The 22,566-nt window shown below is 38.8% G+C and overlaps 1 protein-coding gene across 1 annotated transcript in view; it reads left to right on the top strand.

Moving 5' to 3' along the window:
* Nucleotides 1–22,566, top strand: part of LOC308060261 (lipoxygenase homology domain-containing protein 1-like) — a gene marked incomplete at its 5' end in the record, with an annotated part of 211,124 nt that overhangs the window by 138,569 nt on the left and 49,989 nt on the right. Inside the window, 4 exons of the mRNA XM_080378728.1 lie at nucleotides 199–451; nucleotides 6,391–6,632; nucleotides 9,154–9,423; nucleotides 10,891–11,061. Of these exons, the coding sequence (XP_080234854.1) occupies nucleotides 199–451; nucleotides 6,391–6,632; nucleotides 9,154–9,423; nucleotides 10,891–11,061 (936 nt within the window). The remainder of the gene's footprint in view (nucleotides 1–198; nucleotides 452–6,390; nucleotides 6,633–9,153; nucleotides 9,424–10,890; nucleotides 11,062–22,566) is intronic.

Genomic DNA, 22,566 nt, shown 5'->3' with positions numbered 1-22,566 from the left:
TTATTCAAGGATCCATATATTTTCTGAAAAGGGTCTCCAAATACAAATGGCAGCCTATAATATCATTCTTTACTATCAGAAAGGAAAAGATACTTTGGCATTGAAAGAAATCTGTCTCTCCAAACATAATCTTAAAGATGGATGATAAAAATATATGGTTTAATCAGTTTGCTATTCATTTTGCCTTTACCTTTTCAGGTTTGTATCTCTGAAATGAGAGCAGTAGACCTCGGACAGTTAAGCAAAGTGCTTGTTGAGCACCATGATATAGGTTATGGAGCTGGATGGTACCTGGACCAAATTGTCATCCATGAGTCAGGCAAGACTGATGGCCAATATGCATTTCTTTGCCAACAATGGTTAGACAGTGGAGTTGGTGATGCACGGATGGAACGAATGTTGAAACTTCTTGGAAAAGTCAGGAATGGGATGTTGACAGGAAAGATTTATGGTAAGGTCCAAAATTATCAAAGTTCCTTCCAAATTTTGTTTTAATTGTAATTCATACTATTTTTGGGGTTATTCTTAAGACTGAAACCAAAATACAGAAATAATATAGCTTAAATGTGAGTTGCATCTCTCACAAATACTGTCTGTCCAAACACTTTCCAGACCTGGCAAATACAGTTATAATGTTCAGGGAAGAAAGACTAGAGCAGAAGGGAGATGTTAAAGGATGAAGGCAATGAAGGAATTATGTTGTTAGCTGAGGCTAGAAAAAAAGCTGAAGCAGAAAGAGGTAGGTTGTTCCATATGGCAGTCAACGCAGAGCAGAAGGCTCCTACAGCAGTGATGAAATCACAAGAAAAGATACAAAAACTCTTTTAGCAGAATGAGATTTTCCCGTATGTTCATATATTTGCAGAAAGCATTTGCTTTTATTTGCAGTTTTCTTTTTTACTTACATCAATGGCATAAGTTCTTGCAAACAGCTAGTTGACCTGAACCCCATATCCTATTCAAATTGTTTAATGAAAAAAAGACCAAAATTCAGAAACAACTTAGACACTGCAAACATGGTAAGTCTTTTATACTTTGCCAGGGTACTGGATTTTTTAGTGCTCTCACATGTCTTTTTTGAAGAGGTGTAAAATGTTGGTTTGGGTCCATTTATGAAATCTGAATCAGAACTGGTAGACCAAACCAAGTGAAGTTAAACTAATCTGAAGGTGTGAATTTGCATTCTATATCAGTAGTTTTATAAACCAATCTTTATTAATTTCTATGCTCATGATTTATTTAATTTTATGCTCAGAGAGTTTTATATTGTATATAGTGCAGACACAGTAGTGCATATCCTCATATTTAGCTACCTGTACTTACTCCACTAGCAAATATATCATCTAAGGAAACAGAAAAATAATGTTGCTGAGACAACAGAAGGACAGAATACCATGGAAATATAACTATAGGATGAGCACATACAGCAGTGACAATTTCAAAATAAGAAATAGCTGTATTGCACCACTACAAGCATTCCAGGTCTCTAAAAGATTCTGTAGGTGCCCTACATAATCCACAGAGCAAGGCAGGCATCTCCCGAGGATAATTCAGAGCAGAAGCCCAAGGCTGGTCAGCCTGACACATCTTTCTTCACTGATAAGAAAAGTGAGACAAATGTTGCATCCTTGTTTATGCACCTTAATTAGCGTCTGAACATAGTTATGTAAAAAAAATTTTCCTTCCGCTGTTTCCCCCACACACATAGTCCTCAAAAATCTGGGTGCGGACTTGCTAATATTTTCCAGTCTGTGATTATTAATACTCAGCTCTGTACCTATTGAAAATAAGTTCTGGGCTGACTGTATAATAACTTTAGAAAGAATATGACAAGAAAGCAGAGAGCCTATAAGGAATGGAGAAATAAAAGACTGATCAGCAAAGAGCACTGTACCTTAGAGGTCAAAAAGTATATGGATACAATGGAACCTACTAAATGTCAAGCTGAGTCAGATTTTATAGAAGAATTAAAACAAATAGTAAAGGTTCTTCAACCATTTACTTATAAAAAGAATCTGCAAAGGTGTAACTATACAGGAACAATAGAGTTCAGACTGAAGGTGATGTAGGTAAAATCTCTAAACAAATAGAATGCTTTATCTCTGTCTTTAAGGAACCATAATGTTGGCAAGGGAAGCAAAACCAAAATTACTAATGGGAATGAGGTTATTTGAAATCACCAAATCTGAAATGCAAATAGAACATAGAGTTTCATGTAGTCAAACAGTGACAACCAAGAGTCATTAGTCCAGAATATTGAAGGAATTGGGAAATGGAGTGGTAGATCTAGTAGCAAGAATTTTAAACAATTTTATGAAGGCCAAAGGTATGACTTGACAATAGGAAAGGTAAAGCCTCCATCTAAAAAATAGAATGAATAATGTAGGTGAATATAGACCTAGTAATCGATCACATGCAAACCTTTGTAATGCACTTTGAAGAAAAGGATAGTTAAGATAATAGTGACAAGTACAAAATGAGATGGAATGGGTCAAGGCTTTACTAAAGATAGGTTGTAAACCAAAGTAGATAATCTTCAGAAATGTTCTCCAGTAAGAGAAATGTAATGACATCTAATCTGTCTAACTTGCAGTACTGAATTTTATTTGCTTTATGACAAATTATTAGGTAATAATAAGAAAGTGGAAAGCAGTAGTAAAAGGAAGAACTGTAAAGAGCTGGAGAAGAGAAAATTAATATACTGATGAAATCTGTTGGTGCTACAAAGCTGAGTACTGTCAGGAGATGAAGAGGTTGTGTGATAAACTTTGAGCAGTAGAGGAAAGCAATGGAACTGAATTCTGTAGCACAAATCTTGAATACAATTAGGCGTAAACACAACTAAATATTTGATCTCTCAGTTCTGGTACAGGTTCCTAATTTCCATTGATTTTTTGGGGAAATTTGGAATAAACTAGTAGTTAAGAATCTGAAAACTGTACTGGATCCATATCCCCATGTCTTGTAATGATTTCCGCTATGAGTTCATCAGTAGTATATGACTAGGAGAAATACCTGGATTTGCTATATGATTGAAGGATAATTTTTGAGACAGTAATGTAACATGGCTGTGACTATAGTAACTGTGACCCCACAATATATGTAGGCATTATCAGTGAAGATCAAAAGAAATTAATGCCACTACAGAGAAACTGATATTTCACCAGGAATGTTGTGTACAATTGTGGTCACCTCTGTCTGGAAAGACTGGTTCAAGGTGGAATAGATGTACAGAAGACAGATGATGGGGAATATGGCAAGCCTTTGTTGTGACAGGGTATTAAAAAAACTTGACATATTCAGACTAGCAAATTAAATGTTCAAAACAGACACAGTTGTGATCTACCAAATTAATTGTGGCTTATGCATCAAGGAGGGAAGAGTTATTTAAGCTAATGGACAAAGCTGTCATAAAAATAAATGGGTTTCAGCAGTCTGATAATGACATTCTGAGAAAAGGCAAAGGCTTCTGAGAAAGAAAGAACAAATTTTTAGCATAGCAATCTTTGTGGTGGATTGACCATGGCTGGACACCAGGTCCCCATCAAAGATGCTCTATCAATCCCCTCCTCAGCTGGACAAGGGAGAGAAAATATAATGAAAGGCTCCTGGGTGGAGATAATGACAAGGAGTGATCACTCAGCAATTACTGCCATGGTCAAAACAGATTTAACTTGAGGAAATTAGTTTAATTTATTACCAATCAAATCAGAATGAGAAATAAAACCAAATCTTAAAACACCTTCCCCCCATCCTTCCCTTTTTTCCAGGCTTAACTTCACTCCCAAATTCTCTCCCTCCTCCCCCCAGCAGCGCAGTGGGATGGGGAATGGGGCTGGGTCAGTCCATCACACGCTGCCTCTGCCGCTCCTTCCCCCTCAGCAGGAGGCTCCTCACACCCGGCCCCTGCTCCAGCCTGGGGTGCCTTCCATGGAAGACAGTCCTCCAGGAACTTTGCCAATGTGGGTCCTTCCCACAGGCTACAGTTTGTCCTGCACTGCTCCAGTGTGGGTCCCTTCCACTGGTTGCAGTCCTTCAGGAACAGACTGCTCCAGCGTGGGTCCCCCATGGGGTCACAGGTCCTGCAAAAAAACCTGCTCCTGCATGGGCTTCTCTTCACAGAGCCACAGCTCCTGCCAGGAGCCAGTGTGGGATTTCCATGGGCTGCAGCTTCCCTAGGGCATATCTACCTACTCCAGCATGGGGTCCTCTATGGGCTGCAGGTGGATATCTGCTCCACTGTGGCCCCCCATGGGCTGCAGAGCTAAAAACAGCTTCACCACGGGCTGCAAGGGAATCTCTGCTCCGGTGCCTGGAACACCTCCTCCCCCTCCTTCTTCACTGACCTTGGTGTCTGCAGAGTTGTGGCTCTCATATAGTCTCAGTCCTCTCTCTTGCTACAACTGCTGGCGCAGTCCGTCGTCCCCCACCCCTTGTTAAATATGCTGTCCCAGAGGTGCTACCACTGTCGCTGATGGGCTTGACCTTGGCCAGCGGCAGGTCTGTCCTGGAGCGAGCTGGTGCTGGCTCTGTCGGACATGGGGGAAGCTTCTAGCAGCTTCTCGCAGAAGTCACCCCTGTAGGCCCCGCACTACTAAAACCTGGCCATACAAACTCAACACACTCTTTTAGACTTAACTAAGGAGAAGGAAAGAAGCTTAACATAGCTGCTGCTTCTAAATTGGACCTTGAAAAATTTACCAGAGATTATACAATATAGTTAACGTTATAGCAGCATATGGTATTGTATGGTCCAACAGAGATGGTCCTTCCATTTAGTCTTCCTAGGCAGCTATACATTGATAGTTTAAAGGCTTAATATTTTGGTATCTTGGATTATGTCACAGGGGTTATGATAAATTTTCATTTGACTCCCCTGTTTTCCTGTTCTCATTCTGGACTTCCATTTTATTATTGGTCTCATTTATATTTAATGTTCATAGACATGAAAATGGTAGCTTCTTATGATTATCCATAAAGTCATAACATCTGAAGTTATTTTAGATGATTTTAGAGATGATGAGTACTAACTTTTTACCTTCACCGAGTCCTGAATTTATGGCACATATCCTCACCTGATCTAAAGTAATAAAGCTTTATTTGCATTAGTTTATAGCAGGATATAAAGATTTGCCTGTTGCAGTTAGGCAACTGGACTTTACCGGACTATGACATAAACTCAGAAAGTCACTGTTTCCGTTATTCAAAGTAAAATACTGTGTTTTACAAAATAGTTATTTGAAATTATTAAATTCATACTTTGCCTGCCTCACTTTGCATAAACAGAGCTAAGTTATCTTAATAAAAATTGCTCATGCTCAATTCTACACCAGTCTAGGTGGCCAAAGCCTCTCTGTAGAGTCATGATTTTTTAAAATAGAAAACATGGTTTTGATAGCCCTGAATTTTCCATATCTTCTATTAAATTGAATTAAATTGTTAAAGATAGCTAAAACAATGGGATTTTTTTGGTAGGTACAAGTTTCTGATCCTGAAAACTGTCTTGCTGATTGGAGATTTGACCAAATATCTGTTCAGTATAGAGTTACAGAAGTTACTTAGGAGCCTACCTGCTATCAGTCTGCGGTCCTTATGAGCCTTCAGGTGACTGCCTATTAATCTAGAATGTTTAAGAGACTAAGTGCTTCAAACAGACCTTTAGTTTGAACATGAGCATTCTTTTTCAATAAAATTTTGTGATTTTTGTTTTAAAGTAAAACTGCTGGGTTTAAGTGTTTTCTGTGTCCCTAAAGTAGGCAAATCTATGTGCTGCTATATAGGACTATTTTTAATCTCTCAGCAAACATCACTTCACAGAAGAAATGGATAAAGTTTTATACTTTCCTGGCATGATAATTGTGGTTATCTGTGATAAAAATATAACATTTCAAGCTCTGAACCAGTTTCTCATCAGCATCTTGTTATAGAATGTATGGAGCAAATTTTAACATTCTAGTTCAAGGACCTCATAAAAAAATTAAAATGGAAACATACCCTCCCCTGACCAAAGGCAAGTCAGTACTATCTTGTAGAAAATATGTTGGTTTGAATGGTGACCACAGGAAACATTTATGAGGGGGAAAAAAATCAATGTATTGGCATGGTTCTTCATAAGACTCTAATATAGAACTGGAAGTCTTATCTGCATGGTACTATTGGACTGGTCCTCCCCTAAAGGGTCATCTGTCCCTGTGGAAGGGCTGGTGTCCAAATCTGCTCCTCAATAAATCAATGAAAATGAATGAACCTGTTACGTGTCGGTATTTTAGCTCAGTGCAAAGGTGGGAATGGCTTGCTAGTCACTTGTTAACTCAGCCTGTTACAAATGGCTGTATTATTTTGGATATTCAGAAAAACCATTTATTTTTTGCTCCTGTTTTGTTTCAACAGGGACTTGGGATGTCCTTGTCACAACTACTGATATTTCTTCTAGTTGCATGAATCCTAAAATGTCTCTAACTATATGTGGTGAAAAAGGTATCTGTACTTCAGTCATATTTCCCAAAGGATCCCTTAAAAATAAGCAGATTTATGAAACTTCAGTTGAACTAAGTAAGAAATTCAGTACTATATTCAAAGTTCGCTTAGAAATCGAAGAAGCTGCAGAAGGAGAGACTTGGCATTGCCATGAGGTAAAACATAAGATCTAAATCAATTACTTATTGTGTCTTTATTGTAAAATTATCCTTTTTTTTAATGTTCTATGGTTATGGCTTCCAGTTTTCAGTTCTGTCTGAAATTACATAATTTTTAATTTACAAAATTGCGTGCATCGGGTAACATAGAGTAATAACTTCAGAGACTGCTCAAAACACTTACTAGGATTGCTATGGATAGTAAAAATCTTGTAAACTTAGGTGGATTTCTGGAGGGCATATATACAGATATGCCATCTTCTTCAGGATATCCAGTGGTGTATTTTCAGAACTGTACCCACTGGCATACATTGCAGTATTTACATAACTCCAAATTGGCTGTTACATGTTGTAGACCCAGTGATCCAAGGCAAATAATTAAGCCAGACTCTAGGAATGCCTTTTGATGAAAATATCTGCCTTTTAAGTTGGCATGTGAAAAAAAGAAGTGAATAGCAAAAGTGACAATTTTTCTTCTGATGTCCAAGATGCTGAAGCTAAAATCTGACATTGCACTGAAATTGCTGTGGCACTTCACTATACAAAAAAAACATCTTTATCCTCTTATGCTGGCAAAATAAAAAGAAGTCTAAGGGAAAGAATCATCTTCTTTCAAGTTGGAGACATACTTTTGTTCATTAATGTTTGCATTTTGTTCTTATTAAAAACTGGAGGAAAAAAATTTTCCTGTCCAATACATGATATTAGCGAGCAAACCCCCTGACATTTAAATGGTAGGCAGGTTGTTAAAATCCTCTTTGTAGCCAGATGAAATAGTCATCTAAGAAATCTATTGATAAAATTAAGGCTGCTTCTTGGATATTGCAGGAGACAGTGGATCACAGTAAAAATTTCAGAATGGGAACCTGGCAGTTAAAAACAGTGACACCTGTCAGTGTGTTTTACTTCAGTGGCTTAGAACAACGACTCAAAGCTGAGTTAGAAAAAAGTCAACATCATGTATATGAATAAGGAAAAGATGCACTTTTATATTAGGTAGGATTAGAAAGTCAATTAAAATATTAATTTCCCTGTTTTGGGGTCTATGTAAATTATTGGGGTTTTAGGAAGATATTTCCTCTGTTACTCCATGGCTTCCACAGCAGGACTGACTGAATCTTTGTATGAAATAACTAGGTTGGTATAAGAGGTTGTGTATAATATCTGTTATTAAAGATAGGTTAGCATCTATTTACACTGCTGATTAGAACAAGGATGGTAATTTCTATGCTATTTTATTTTGATTTTACAAGATTGTACCTCACAGAGAGTCTAAGATTTCCCCCTTCTATCACAAGTAAATGCAGGTGTGGTTGGTTGAATTCCGTATTTAGATTCAGAATTCATTTTTATAACCATAACTGCAAAATAATTCACTTGATGCTTTTGAGGAAATTGAAATCATTATAAAATAATGCCCAGAAAAAAATCAATTATGATATGCTTTATTTCTGAAGCATGTAATAACTGACATTCTTATTTTTGCTTCTTTCACTTCTTGAAGTAAAACACAGTAAATTAAATCTGATTTTCAAGAAACTGTTCAGGAATATAGATGTTAGTATGAAAGGGATATTGTGTTAACACTATACTTTGCACTGCTTTTAAAAAAATCTTTTCAATGCGTCTGTCATAATGAAAAATTATAGGAATCTTTTGAAGACGGAATAATGCTACCATCTCCCAGTGACAATTGCTAACCAAAGATGGTTGAGCTTCCTGGGTTAAGGATTTGGTCATTTTAGTGAGTTAGGTCATGAAGAAATGTATGAGTGAATTTTCTGTGCCTTTTTCACAGCAGGGTTAATTCCCGCAATATATTTTCAAATATGTTGTCTGGTCTAGCTTTAAATAATTTATAAAATGGTACTTTATCTCTTTGTGTACCTGGTAGTACCATAGTATAAGACACCTCATTATGAAAATATGTTTTCTTATAGTAAGACTAATCTACTTAGCTCAGGATCACCCTTTCATTATATACAGCACTTCATAGAGATTAAAAATATTTAGTAACATACTCTATATTTATATAATACATATGTACATATATATATATATATACATGTCATAAAACATTCTTAATTTCTGTTTTTCTCTGAAACACTTCATTTTCTTACTCCTGTTACTTAGAATGAGAAAACATTCTGCAGTGAAAAATGTTGTGGCATATTGACATTTCTCAGAAGCTGAAATGGGCATATCAACACCTTTTTCTTCCATATGCTGGATGAATAGGTTACATAAAGGAATCTTCCTGAAGCATTCAAAGTATTTTTTTCTCTTACTGCAGTCTCTACAGGAATAATCTTCACATTTTAATTATTTTTAATTGGGAAAGATATTTATTCCTTCTCTTTTAAAAGGCAGCTTTCAAAAACATTTTAGAAAAATATATTTAATCTTCTTTTTTAATATTGAGATGATGTGTCACAGCTGTTCAATAGTATGTCTTTTGCTATCATTTCCACTAGAGCACAGCAGACGCTGAAGGTATTTGTTTTTGCTCTTTGCCAAGGTAAAGCTTCAACACAGAGAAAGTAAAAATGTGCTAGAATTTCCATTTTGTCACAACTTTGCAGATGAAGAAGGAGGAAGAGTGGCTGAGCTTCCAGTTCTCACAGCTGGCTCTCCTTTTCCAGCAGGTTTGTCACAAATCAGAAACACTGGAAATGACTTGGTCAATGATGATGGTGGCTTTTCAGAGCAGTCCAAAGAATTTAATGTATACTTTCTATTCATCCTCACTAGTGATGCATGGCTAGGTCAAATCCACCCCACTGTTTTAAAAAAATAAATCTCAGACCCTGTAAGTGAGCACTGTGCATTCAAGTCTGATTGGTATCGGTTTGTGACAAAAGAGCAAGCATACCGTACTGGAAATATTAAAGAAGTTTTGAATAGGACTGAGTTCAGCTTTTCCTTGATAATATGATTTGGTTCACTCCCATAGGAAACAAAGGAAATCCCGAGGAAATAACTCTTGTACTGTAATTTCAAATAAGAAGGAGATCCATGGCCCCTCACAACAGAAGCTCATATTTGTGTTGTTAGGATTTCAGGCATTCTTTTTGTGTGACCTAGCAATTATATGTCATCAAACTCCTTCATGAAAGTTGTGCCTTGATCACCTCAAGACTGAATTTTTTTAGTTTGCTCTGTGTTTCTTAGGAGGTTTTATAACCAAAGTCAGTGAAGAATGAAAGGGCTCTTGCCCTAAATGGATATTCTACCATGAGAATATCCCAGTCTCCTTCAAGTGTTTCCCAGGAGTTAAGGGTTTAGATTGATAGCCCAAGTAATCTGTATATTCCTTGCCTTTTCTGCTGTGCTTTCAAAGCTAGTCTCAAAAAAAGCACTTGGGCAGAAGCTCCTTGAATATGAATATGAGAAAATTACTGCTGGGGTATTCCCTGGGAAGGAACTTTGTCTTTTAAATACTTACTTTTTTCTTTTTTTTCTGGAAGAGCACAGATACTTAAACATTACAAATGCTGCCCCTCTTTCCAAAGGGCATTTAACATGAGGACAGGTATTGTTTTCTTTATCTTCTCCCCATATTTTTGTCTCTTTTTGAATTGAATGTTTTGGGGATGTGGCTTCTTTCTTATTTTGGGGGCCAGATCACCAGTGTGTTATGCATTTCTCTGGGAGTACAAGCAGGGAATTAACATAAACAGCCATCCAAGAAATGCTCAGCTGAACAGTTGTAAGATAACATGTCAGAGAACACACATTTCTAGAAATCCTCTGCTGCGGCCAATAACTGCAACTGGTACAGTGTAGAGTGGCCAGCCACTGACTGGACCATGATCTGGAGGAAATAGAAAAGTTGCCATCTTTCTGACAGTTCAGCTTCATTTGAACTCTGTGAGGCTTAGAGCAGAGACGTGCTTTTTGAGCTATTTTGTATCCTCCATAGACTATGAACTGTTTCATAGGAGTGTTACATATTTAAATTCATGCAATTTGTGTGGTAGAGTATTATTTACATGTTTTTATAAGAATCTGTGATGTGTTTAGTTTTCTTTCATTTCCCCTCTACCTGTGTTTCAGGCCCACTCACAAAGTATTTAGCTTATTATTCCTTATAATAATGGTTCTTAAATTTTAATTACAGTGCTTCTATGTGCTTTTCTAAGCATTATAATACAGTTTGGCCTTTTGATCACTCTGGGAAGGACTGAAAATGAAAATATAGTAGTAGTAATTTATTAAATAACCTATTTTTTAACTGCTTTAGCTTTGGTAAACCTTTGATCTCTTTTTCCCAACAGTGAAAATCTATGTTCTCTATATCACTACGGGAGCAGCCCCTGGGTCAGGAACAGATGCAGATGTGTATGTCATGCTGCAAGGCCTTTTGGGAGATACTGGCAGAAGACAGTTAATCAGAAAAGGAGATGATAATTTCACTAAAGGAAAGGTATAATTTCTGCATGATATTTTGCACTTTTACGACACAGTCCAATTCACGTAGACTTAATGGGAGTAGGACAGAGTCTACAAAGTCGTTTGCAATGCTCTGTGATTGTAAGTGCATGTGTATATCAATATCTCTATCTACTCTTTATGGGAAATACTGATGCTTATATAGCTGATGCTAACAATACTGACAAGTAATGAAGTGACTATATCAAGTGCTTTTAGGTTCAATTTTGCAAATACTGAACGTCTTCAGTGACAGTGACACACCTGTGGTTTTCCTGGGTATTTGCTTCAAAATAGAGCTATAGAGACTCAATTTCCTTTAATACCTCTTTTATCCCCATGCCATTCTTCAGGCTAACACTCCTTTCCCTGGCTTCTGCCTTTCCACTGCTAGTCTACCCCTCAGTCTGGCTCTTGGTCTCTCTCCAGAGTCAGCCTCTGCCCTCCATAGTTTTCTTAGGTCTACCAAGAGGCTTATTCACTCACTGTGCAGGAGTGTCTCGCAGCTCTTAGATGTAGACCAGTCAAAGACCAGCAGATGCCAGAGATGCATTTGCCTGTAACATTGTCAGTATAAACAGAAATTAGAGGGAATTTTGTTACTGAATGTGGTGCAGAAATGTGGGCAGATTTACAGTAAAATGTGAAATTGATGTACAACGTAGTCTGTTGGAAGCTCTGGATAGAGGGAGTGAAAATTTCAGCTGAAAAGGTCACTAGATTTTTTTCAACATGGAATAAACAAAGTATTTGTATTTTCTGTGGATCTTTATTTGAAAACAAATTTGAGGATTAAAACAATGTAATGACGATTCTGAAAACAAGGTCTGTTACAGAAAATTTGAGTCAGAATAGTTAAAGTTTAGAAAAAGAAACGTCAGTGTCTTGCAACCAGAAATGCTGAGCATATCTTACATTAGATAGCGCTATCTGTCTTACAGTGTGTGCACTCTTCCACCTTTCTGAAACCTCAGTGAATACTGTGATTATGATATTCTAACCTGTCTCCCTTTTGAAAATACTACACAGCAAAATGTTTCTTTCTGCTGATGTTGGCTGCCAAATGAATGACATTTTGCGTAAGCAACCAAGTTTGCAAATCATCTTAGACTGATAACCAAAGCAGAGGTATGAAATGTGGGATTAGGAGGAGCTCAGCTCCTAACTACCCTCAGTCTCATTAATTCAGCGGGAGTTGAAGGGGGTCATTATCTTACTGGATTTTGCCTATTTGAAATTCTTCTTTTCATAAGAAAAGTGAGAGTTTAAAATATTTATCAAGAGACTAAATACTTGTGGATGAGGGTACTCAGTTTTGATAAAGGTACATTTGTCTTCCCTAATGTTGAAATTAAGATTATGGTTTATTGATAAACTTATTTAATTGGATTTTAGAGCTGCAGACCTTGTGAGCAATCTTATTTCTAGACTGGTAGTCTAGAAATTTTAATGAAGAGGTTTTAGTGAAGAGGGACCAGGGATGCACAACCAGAAATGTTGCCTAAGAGAACAGACACGAACTACAAAGATTCATAACCTGAAGGGTGTTTTTATAGTATTTGTGTCTACTTCAGTGTGGCACAGAATTTTTCTGTTTCACAGAGTAAGAGGCAGAGCTGGCATGTATCCATCTCTTCACTACTTATTTGACATTTTATAGGAGCAGTGTGTGAATGTAACACAGTATCCTTGTATTTCTAAAAGTAGATATCAGCATAGGAATATTTTAGGGCCCTAAAAAGAAACTGCTTGTAGATAAGTAATAGAGAAACACAGAACTAAGTCTTGATTCACTCCTTGTTCAGTGAAAATAAAGGTATTTAGTTAATTGACAAAGTGTAAATTGATTCTGCAAGCAAGACTCCTGCCTTTGCGGCAACATTTTGTTGATGACATTGTTTTGTAAATTTCCCTGGGTTTTCTTCCCTTTATAAGTAATCTCCAAAATGACTCTCAAGTGTAGAATGTCTCTCTCTGTATCAGCCCAATCACATATTGTGCCAAGCACCCTTGCAGTCAGAGTCTGGACTTGGTGGTTTAGCGGGTCTTGGAGTATAACAGACAGAATTTGCATTCACAATCTTAACAGTTGTTCTGACATTTCAAAATGTGCTTTTCCTTGCAATAATTTTTCCCCTGACTGTACAGTAACAGCTAGTGAACTGGAACAGCATTTCTGTTAGAAATCACATCAAAACGTGGTGTTATCTCACAGAATGTCAGGGCTGTTACAAACAACAGTTTAACAATGCAGAAATACACAGAAATGTTTAAATATTCAGAGGACTTTGCAGTGAACTGGAGATACGCTTCTCTCACTTAACAGATCTTTCATTTACACGAGCTGAGTTACACGACAGTGAAAGACTGATCTGAAAAGTTGCTTTGTGTCTTTCCAAAGTCCTTACACCTGTGAAACCAATAGAGCACTGGTAGATAATGTGCATGATAGTAGTAATTCACCAGTAAGCTCCCCGTAGCTCACCCCATATCTGAGACAGCAGTACTGTCACCAAGAGAGCTGAGTTTCTGGTGATATACTCAGACAAATCAGCATGAGGATTAGTGCTACAAGAACCATATTCTTTCAAATTGCTGTGATATTGATGTCTTGTTTGATGTTCTCCTAAGGATAACAGTAAGGATAGGCAAAGCAATCTCAGCACACTTGATGCAGTTCAGTTTTCATTAAATCCTAATAGTATTTATTCATACTTCATACTTTATGAGTCAATTTGAGTCTGATAAATGTTGCCCACTATAAACACCTCCTTGAACCAAGTATACACAGTTCAGACATTCTGTAAAAACCAAGGCCCAGTTTTGTGAAATCCTTACGGTATCTCCATATTGCTTCTGGCACCTAACATTCTTCAGCAAATGAAAATTTTTAGATGGTCTTTGATAGACTTGGTGTATGCTCTGTCATATGGCTGTGAGTTATCCACAGATTTCCTCTTTGAGACTGTGGCTTTCTTCGGATAAATTCCACCAAGGCCAGTAAACCACACTGAAATTTAAGTATTTTATTCTCACTGCAATGAAAGTGGCTAGTATTTTAAGCGCTCTAAGTTACTGGAAAAGTAAAACCTCTGTGAATTTTTATGCAATTCTATTAGTTGTTAAAAAGATATATCCTTTATCCTGCCCTATATTTATACATCAACCGCTCAGGTTGGTACCATGGTAACTGCAGTACATAGAAAAATTGTCAGTGAGAGGTGACTGCTGGTGTTCAGTTTCATACTTACTTAGAGATTAAGCATTGGCAATTCAAAAAAAATACATCAGGGAAAAATCCATGTGTGCCAGAATACACTAAGAAGGGCCAGAATGTGGGACAGTGTACTGTGGCCACTAATAGAAAAGGAATATTTGCCTGTAATATTCACATCCCATCACATATAGAATGCTATAGTTTTGTAACTGCAGATAAACCTTCTTTTATGGAATGCATATCTGACTAATGATTAAATAATTGCAAAATGCCATTGACCCAACTGTATTACTCATAGGGATAGGCTCTTGGCCAAGTTATTGTACTACAGAAGTGAAGACTAAAATGGTCAGCCATCATAGAATCATTTAGATTGGAAAAGATCTTTAAGGTCATCAAATTCAACTGTTAGCCTAGCACTGCCAAGACCATCACTAATTCATGTCACTAAGCACCATATCTACATGTCTTTTCAATACCTCCAGGGATGGTGACCTAGCACTTTCCTGGGCAGTCTGTTCCAACACTTGACAACCCTTCCAGTAAAGAAATTTTTCCTACTATCCAGTCTAAACCTCCCCTGGTGCAACTTGAGGACATTTCCTCATGTCCTGTTGCTTGTTACCTGGGAGAAGAGACTGACATGAACGACACCCACCTGGCTCCAACCTCCTTCCAGGTAGCTGTAGAGATCAATAACGTCTCCCCTGAGCCTCCTTTTCTCCAGGCCAAACAACGCCACTTCCCTCAGCTGCTTCTTGTAAGATGTCTTCTCCAGACCCTTCACCAGCTTTGCTGGACCTGCCTCAGCACCTCAATGTCTTGCAGTGAGGGGCCCAAAAGTGAACACAGCATTCGAGGGGCGGCCTCACCAGTGCCCAGTGCAGGGGGACAGTCACTGCCCTGGTCCTGCTGGCCACACTGTTTCTGATACAAGCCAGGATGCTGTTGGCCTTCCTGGCCACCTGGGCACGCTGCTGCTCATGGTCTGTCAACCAACACCTCCAGGTCTTTTTCCACCAGGCAGCTTCCCAGCCACTCTTCCCCAAGCCTGTAGCGCTGTGTGGGTCTGTTGTGACCCAAGTGCAGGACCCAGCAGGGAATCTTGTTGAACCTCAAACAACTGGCCTCAGTCTGCCAATCCAGCCTATCCACATGCTCCTGCAGAGCCTTCTTGCCCTCATGCAGATCAACATTCTGTCCAACTTGGTGTTGTCTACAAACTGAAGGTGCACTCAATCCCCTCATCCAGATTGTTGACAAAGATACTAAACAGAACTGGCCTCAGTACTGAGCCCTGGGGAACACCACGTGTGAACCGCTGCCAGCTGGATGTAACTCCATTCACCACCGCCCCTTGGGCTCAGCCATCCAGCCAGCTTTTCTCCCAGTGAACAGAACACCCAGCCAGGCCATGAGCAGCCAGTGTTTCCAGGAGAAAGCTGTGGGACATGGTGTCAAAGGCTTTATTAAGGTGCAGGTAGACATCATCCACAGCCTTTCCCTCCACAACCAAGTGGGTCACCTTGTCACAGAAGGAGATCAGGTTAGTCAAGCATGACCTGTCTTTCATAAACCCATGCTGGCTGGGCCCCATTGCCTGGTTGTCTTCTATGTGCTGCGTGATGGCACCCTACATGATCTGCTCTATAACCTGCCCTGGCACTGAGGTCAGCCTGATAGCCCTGTGGTTCCCCGGATCCTTCATTCAGCCCTTTTTGGACTGAAAAATCGATACTGGATAATGGTCTGAGGGCCGCACCAGGACAGGCAGCTTTCTCTTCCCACCTTCAGCCAGGCCGCCAGGGAGGCAGCAGACTTCCCTGGGTGGGTCCGCTCTGCACACCGGGCCGTCTCTTCCCTTCAGAGGGGAGTCTCCTCTGACAGCGACGCGTCTGTTTTTCTGTGTGGAAGCTGTTCTGACACGGGGTGTAGGCCGACAGCCTCAGCGACACCTCCCCGCTAGATGAACCCCCGTCCTCGTTACTGCTGGGTCCCACTTGCAAAGCCTTGACGCGCCATGCGTGGGCACCTGGGCCCCTGGGCCGGGCACAGAGGAGACATCGCGCTGCACCGGGCAGGGACCCGTCGCCATTCGCGCTCTCCCTTCAGTCAGTCACTGTGTCGGGCCACGCGGAGAGAGGACAGGGAACCCTCTGGATCACATGCCCTGGCTGCCCATCAGGCCTGTCTGAGAGAGGGCAGGGGGTGATCCCAGTGGTGGGTCTCTCTCTCGTGCTCCCTGATCTCCTCGTGCTCCCCAACCCCCACAGGGCTCTGTCACTAGGTGGGGGCTCCTCTCCCCGGGCGCACTCCCACAGCTGTGCCCGCTGCTGCGGCTGGTGCTGGTGTAAGAGCAGAGCCCGGCCGGCAGCCCGGCTCCCGGCTGGCAGCGTGTTCCCACCAGGGCTCTGCCTGGGCAGCTGCCTCAGCCGTGGGGGGTGCAGAGCTGAGAGAGGCCGTGGCTTCCTGCCGGGTGGGTACCACCACTCCCTGGCTGAGCTGGCAGGGCTTCAGTGTCCTTCTTGAATGGACTTTGTGTGCAAACTGCCACACAACTCCCTGTTTGCTAGCCCTGCTCACTTGCATTCCCTAAGGACTTCTTTTATAGGTGTGGGGAGCTTGCCCACCATTGCTCTTGGCTCCATCCAGGTCCTGTCAGCCACGGTGACACAAGCTGCAGGCCCCTGGCAGGTTTGTTGGCCTCCTCCGAGGTTCTCCTCACCCAGGACCGTCCCTGTGCTCTGCGCTGAGCGCTCCCCTGCCTATCGTGCTGACACAAGGGCTGCTTGTCTTGGTAGCTGAATGCTCGTTTTGGTTACACAATGTTTAATCCATCGAGCAGAAGGATTAATCAGGTGGAAACTAGGAAATTATGGATTATCGTCATAGTGATGTAAAGACTGGTGGAGGTTGTCAGTAACTGTGAGGACAAATGCAGAAAGAAAGAACACAACTAAAGCTTTATATAATGCTAGGAGACAGTGGCCAATACCTGAGCCCTGTGCTGTTCTCAGCAATAGCTCCAGGATGGTACTTCTCAGTCAGCAGTTACAGGTGGTTAGTAACGTATTTGTAAGAGACAGAGCTAGAACAAGCTATTGCAATCACCTGGTTTGCCTACATAACACTGGCCAATGGATTAGAGCTGTGTGAACAATTAATTTTTGTTTCCTGACATACTCTTGGAGGGCAAACAAAAATGTAAAACATTATTGTCAAAAACTAAAAACTGAGCAAAATTAATTAAAGCTAAAATTAATTACTTGAGGTGGGGTGGCCTTGTCTTTATATAGAGCTTGAAATTTAATTACAGAAATTACATTTCTAAATCTGAAATACATCCCACTTTGCTTTAGTTGCCTAGAATGTACACATTTTTTCTAACATGATGTTTTGAGCTTCTTCTGCAGAAAAAGAGTGAAGCAGAAGCTTCCAGGTGGTGGTTACCTTTTTTCTTTATTTGGACATTTATCTTAAAATGAAATTGATTATCCTCAGAGAGTGCCTGCTGCTTTCTCAAGACTTTACAGGGAAATTGTCTGGCTATAGACTTATTTTGGATAGGCAAAGCTGGGTGAGTGCATTCTATGTCACATTTATTACAGTTTTTAAATAAACAAGATAATTTCAAAATAAAATACAACTGACTTTATTAACTTGATTTATCAAAAATCTTAAAATAGTTTTGGTTAATCCAAGTCTGCAGTCTACATTTTTCAGCTAGTAAAATATTAACCATTTTCCTCAACGCAGCAAGAACTGAATTAGCTTCAATTGAAGTTAAATAGTTTAGAAAATATAGCTAATGCAGAATGATTGGCTTCCAGTGCTGAAGTGCTCATCTAGTTGGTAAATTGTTTCAAAGCTTAAATGTCCTTTCTGCCCTCCCCCCCCAAGATTCATGCTATTTTCTGTCTAAATTTGTCAAGCTTTAAGTCAGGGGTCCTCACACTTTTTAACCAGAGGGCCGGCGCGCGGATGCAGTGGCAGGCAGTCATCTGCGGCTGCTTGGTTTCCCCCCCAACCCCGGTGGGGGGTCTGTAAATACCGGGGGCCGGATTGAGGACCCTGGGGGGCCGTATCCAGCCCATGGGCCATAGCTTGAGGACCCCTGCTTTAAGTTCTAGGAGCTGGATTTTGTAATGTTATTGACTGTTAGCCTGCATAGCACTCTCACACCAAATTTCTGCTGCCTTTGACAGTTTTTAAGACAATAAGCAAACTGGTATGCCTTTGACAAGTTAAGTAGATTAGGTTGCTTGATTCACTGGAAGGCAGGCTTTCCAGTAATCTATTAATGCTTACAAATCTTTTCAGAGCAGTTTAGTACCCTACTTATTCAAGTGTCTTAAGTTGCAATTGTTTTTGCATCATCTCTGAAATCTTGTTTTCTTCCAGTTATCTCATTACAATATTAAAGAGCATAAGCATATTACCTGGCCTCCATACAATTAAATATGCTTGAAAATATTCTCTGTTTATAGCTGCACTTGGAGGCTTACCAGTTAGACATTTTATTGTCCCATTATCAGCCAGGTTGAGCTCACCTAGAATAATTTAAATATTGGATTATTGTGTCTTAATCAAAATAATATACAACCAAATATCTTACTAAAGTTGAAGAAAATTACATCCATCCTATTTTCTTTGCCTGTTAAACCAGATCTCAAACTTGGATTGTTATTAAATTAGTCCAGCAATGAGGCTGCTTCAGATGGGTTTGAATTTGTCCAAAATAAGGTCTGTCTTTGGGTTTTTTTGTTTTGGCTTTTTTTGTTTTGGTTGTGGTATTTTTTTTTTTTTTTAGATTTTTATTGTGTAATATAATGTGTGTTTACAGATTTGGATGTGCCTGATGATACTGTAGCAGTCTGTAGCAGTCCTTCTGAATTTTATTAAATGCATTTTACTTGAAGTCTGACTGAAATGTCTTTTACAAGTTAGTTGAATGGTCATAGCTGCTGATTATTATAATGTACCATTATTCTTTCTTACTCCTGTTGCTGTTCTATGCATACAAATCCTGTTTCAGAAGGATTCTGTTCCAGTTATACTAAGCAAATTAACATAAGGTCAGTTCAGGGCAAATATTATGTGGGGTTTTTTACTACCCCTATTCTTTCATTTATTCTTCACTAATCTTGTTGAAGATGGATGAACCATGATAATTGTAGGTTATCAGAAACCTCTAATTATGCATTCAAATTAATTTAATTTAATTCTTTTCATGTAAAGGTAAATTCTTTCAATAAATTTCTGGATGAGAATTTAACATTAAAAACATGCTTGCAAAAATACATGAATTTAGGAAGAAATTCAGGGTTGGCTTTTTCAGATGCATAGAAAAGCCTGTTTTTAAAGAAGTATTTGTACAGAACACAGATTACAAGATGCTGAGGTCACAGTCAGATGCACTGTTCACTTTTCCACTGTGCTGTGCCAAGACAATACTGCTACCAGTGCTTGTCCTCACTGCTGCTAACCACCCAATGTTTCCACCCCTTAAGTCTGCTGGTGTATTTAGTTTAGGCAATTAATATTGTTAATAATTTGGATATTTTCACTTGGTCTGTCTTGATAAAAATTGGCTGGAGAGAAGCTGATTGTGGGGTTATGCTGGCAAAGCTAAAAAGGTGATAAACTCCATCTAAGAGAAGGTAGTGATGTGACAAGCATTAGGGACAGGGTGGGGAAGTTTAGCCCAGAACAGCTAGAAGAGTCCATGGGGCCACATTCTGAAGGGTAACATCTCAGCAGAAGTTATTTTTCTCATTTGCTTCTTTCTACATGAATGTTCAGACACTGTTTCTGATTTGGCTTAGTATTACAGGGGCCTTTATTTTGCCTTCCAGTGCTAAACTCTTTTGTTTTCAGTGGAGTTTCTCCAGATTAACAAGTGAGATCAAAATAATCAGGCAGCAAATCAATAGGTTTTCTAAGCTTAATAGAAAAGGTCCTTTATCTAGACACTCTAACTCCTTTTCCAATAAAAGCCTATTAAAATGATAGTAACATTAGCAGTATGGGAAATCACTTGTGCATACAGGTTGATGAAATTAAGCATATGGTGTGTCTTGGCTTACTATTTTCAGTTCTACTGGGAATATCGTCATTAGCCAACCATCAAGTCTCAATACTGAGCCTATAAAATGACTGACATTTATAAAGGTAAATATTGCACAGTGACTGTTCAAATGCTTCTTCTGTTACAAGAGCTATTGCAACTGCTACAGACAGTGAAACGTTGCCAGCGCTGACACTGAAGAGTACTGAATAAAGTCAAACTGGGTCACAGACTCAAAGGAAATGCTCAAAAAAAAAACATTTGAAGGAAATGTGAAAAGGAGTTAACAAAAATTAAATTTTAAATGGTCTGAAAGGGTTGCTGGAATGACTGTTTTTAAGGATGTTTTCAGTGCTTATTTTCTTAACTAAGAAATATGAAAAGTGTCAGTTCTGGTTTTGCTAGGACAGCTCATGTGGGTCACTGAGGATGTATGGCTCTCAGATTGTCAGTCTCAGCTGTTCAGTCTTGGCGAATAACTTTCTTTCTCCAGACAGTGTTAAGAAAATTTAGTGGGCTGTACATACATACAAATTGTTTCAATACTATTCTGAGAAAAGTCAATATAACTCTGCTGAATTAAACAATATGCATTATTAAAAATATTTAAGGTGACTTTTCTGCCTTCAAACCTAATTTGTTAGTAGTAACTAAAAAACAATTAACATTTTTCCCTAAGGTAAAATGAAAAATAAAGGGTTTATATTCTGTAGGTTTACCTATCTTCTGTGTTTTCTTCCTCTCTCTCTCTCTTTTTTGCAGAAGAATTAAGCCTCCAGTAATTTAAAGATCCCTGTTTATAAATCAGATGAGAGTATCATGTGACATAAAAAACCTGTTAAAAACTCGAATATTTCCTATGTTTTATGACTAATCTGTGGTCTGAAATGAATCCACAATAATATTAGCTAAATTATTCATAATAATTCAATTGCTTAAAAGTATAATGAAATATATGTCATAATCTGTCTGTTTGCAGACAGCTTGCGAGGGGAAAAGTAGATTAAATTTGTTAAATAAATTATCTCTAGCAAATTGGTCATCTAACTCTAACAAATATAATCGTTGTTCTTTCTCTATTAGTTGCTCTATCCCTATTCTTGTTTGGTCTCATGACTACAATAAAGCTTGTTACATCACATAGATTTTCAAATGTATACATAAAGAGGGAATGTAATCTTGTTTGTGAAGTGAGTTTACCCCCCCTGTTGCAATTCTTAGTTTAGTTAAATAGTTTTTTAACTTGTAGTTTATTAGGTGGCTGAACGGTCTGCAGATTTGACCATGGATTTTTGAGATTTTTACATGCTGTAAAATGGGCTCGTTAAAATTGCACATCAACAAATGATGAAGTAGTGTGCCCAACGCAAACCAAACATCAAAGTTTTCACAAATGTACCTATTTTCAGAGGAAAAAAGGTTTGGAAAACCTTTCATGCTTTACCTATATATACAAACTTGCTGCTACCTGTGGCTGGATTATCCAGGTTATGAATAACCCATAGTGCATGTTGCATCTGAGTTATTAAGTGCTTTCAGAATCACTGCCACTAGGGAGAATGGTATATGAATACATTTGCTGATGTTGTGTGAAGTTTTTATGGCTTAATAGAGTTTATTAACTGTCAAGCTTAGTGCAAGTCAGGCCCAACTATCCTTCTGGAGACAGCACAAGTCTAGAAGTCAGCAGAATATTGTCTGTATTTTTCCTTTATTCCTAACTCTCCAAAAGTACATCACTGACAACAGATTTTTTGGAGATGCTGGTGACAGAGTTACTAAATCAGTCATCCTCTGGAAATTTCTTATTTTAAAAAGAAATCTATTCTAACAAGTATTCTAATCTGACCAACAACATACATCATGCACTAATATAAGCGTAACCATTTGCAAGGACAAGCAGTAACATTTAAATTAATTTTCACATTTTGGGAACGTAAAATAGTTATTTGCTAACAGAAACAGGGGTCTGTATGTTTCTAACTTGACTTTATCTGTGTTTTTCACCCATCTTTTAGACCTGTGTATTTTTAATAGATTTTTTTTTTAATAACTGTAACAAGCCATTTTATTTTATTCAAACATGATACTATAGCTTTATCAATCCAATTAAAGACAGAATAAAGCAGTGATCAAACTCATCTCACAATTAGGGTAAATTAAGAGTTCAGATTAATGGTATTCAATCATCAAAGTAGTCCAATAAAATATAATCA

Source organism: Falco punctatus (assembly GCF_963210335.1).
Source record: "Falco punctatus genome assembly, chromosome: 3".
NCBI classification, from domain to species: Eukaryota; Metazoa; Chordata; class Aves; order Falconiformes; family Falconidae; genus Falco; species Falco punctatus.
The sequence above is the reverse complement of the archived record's forward strand: the minus strand, read 5'-3'. Positions and strand labels throughout refer to the sequence as shown.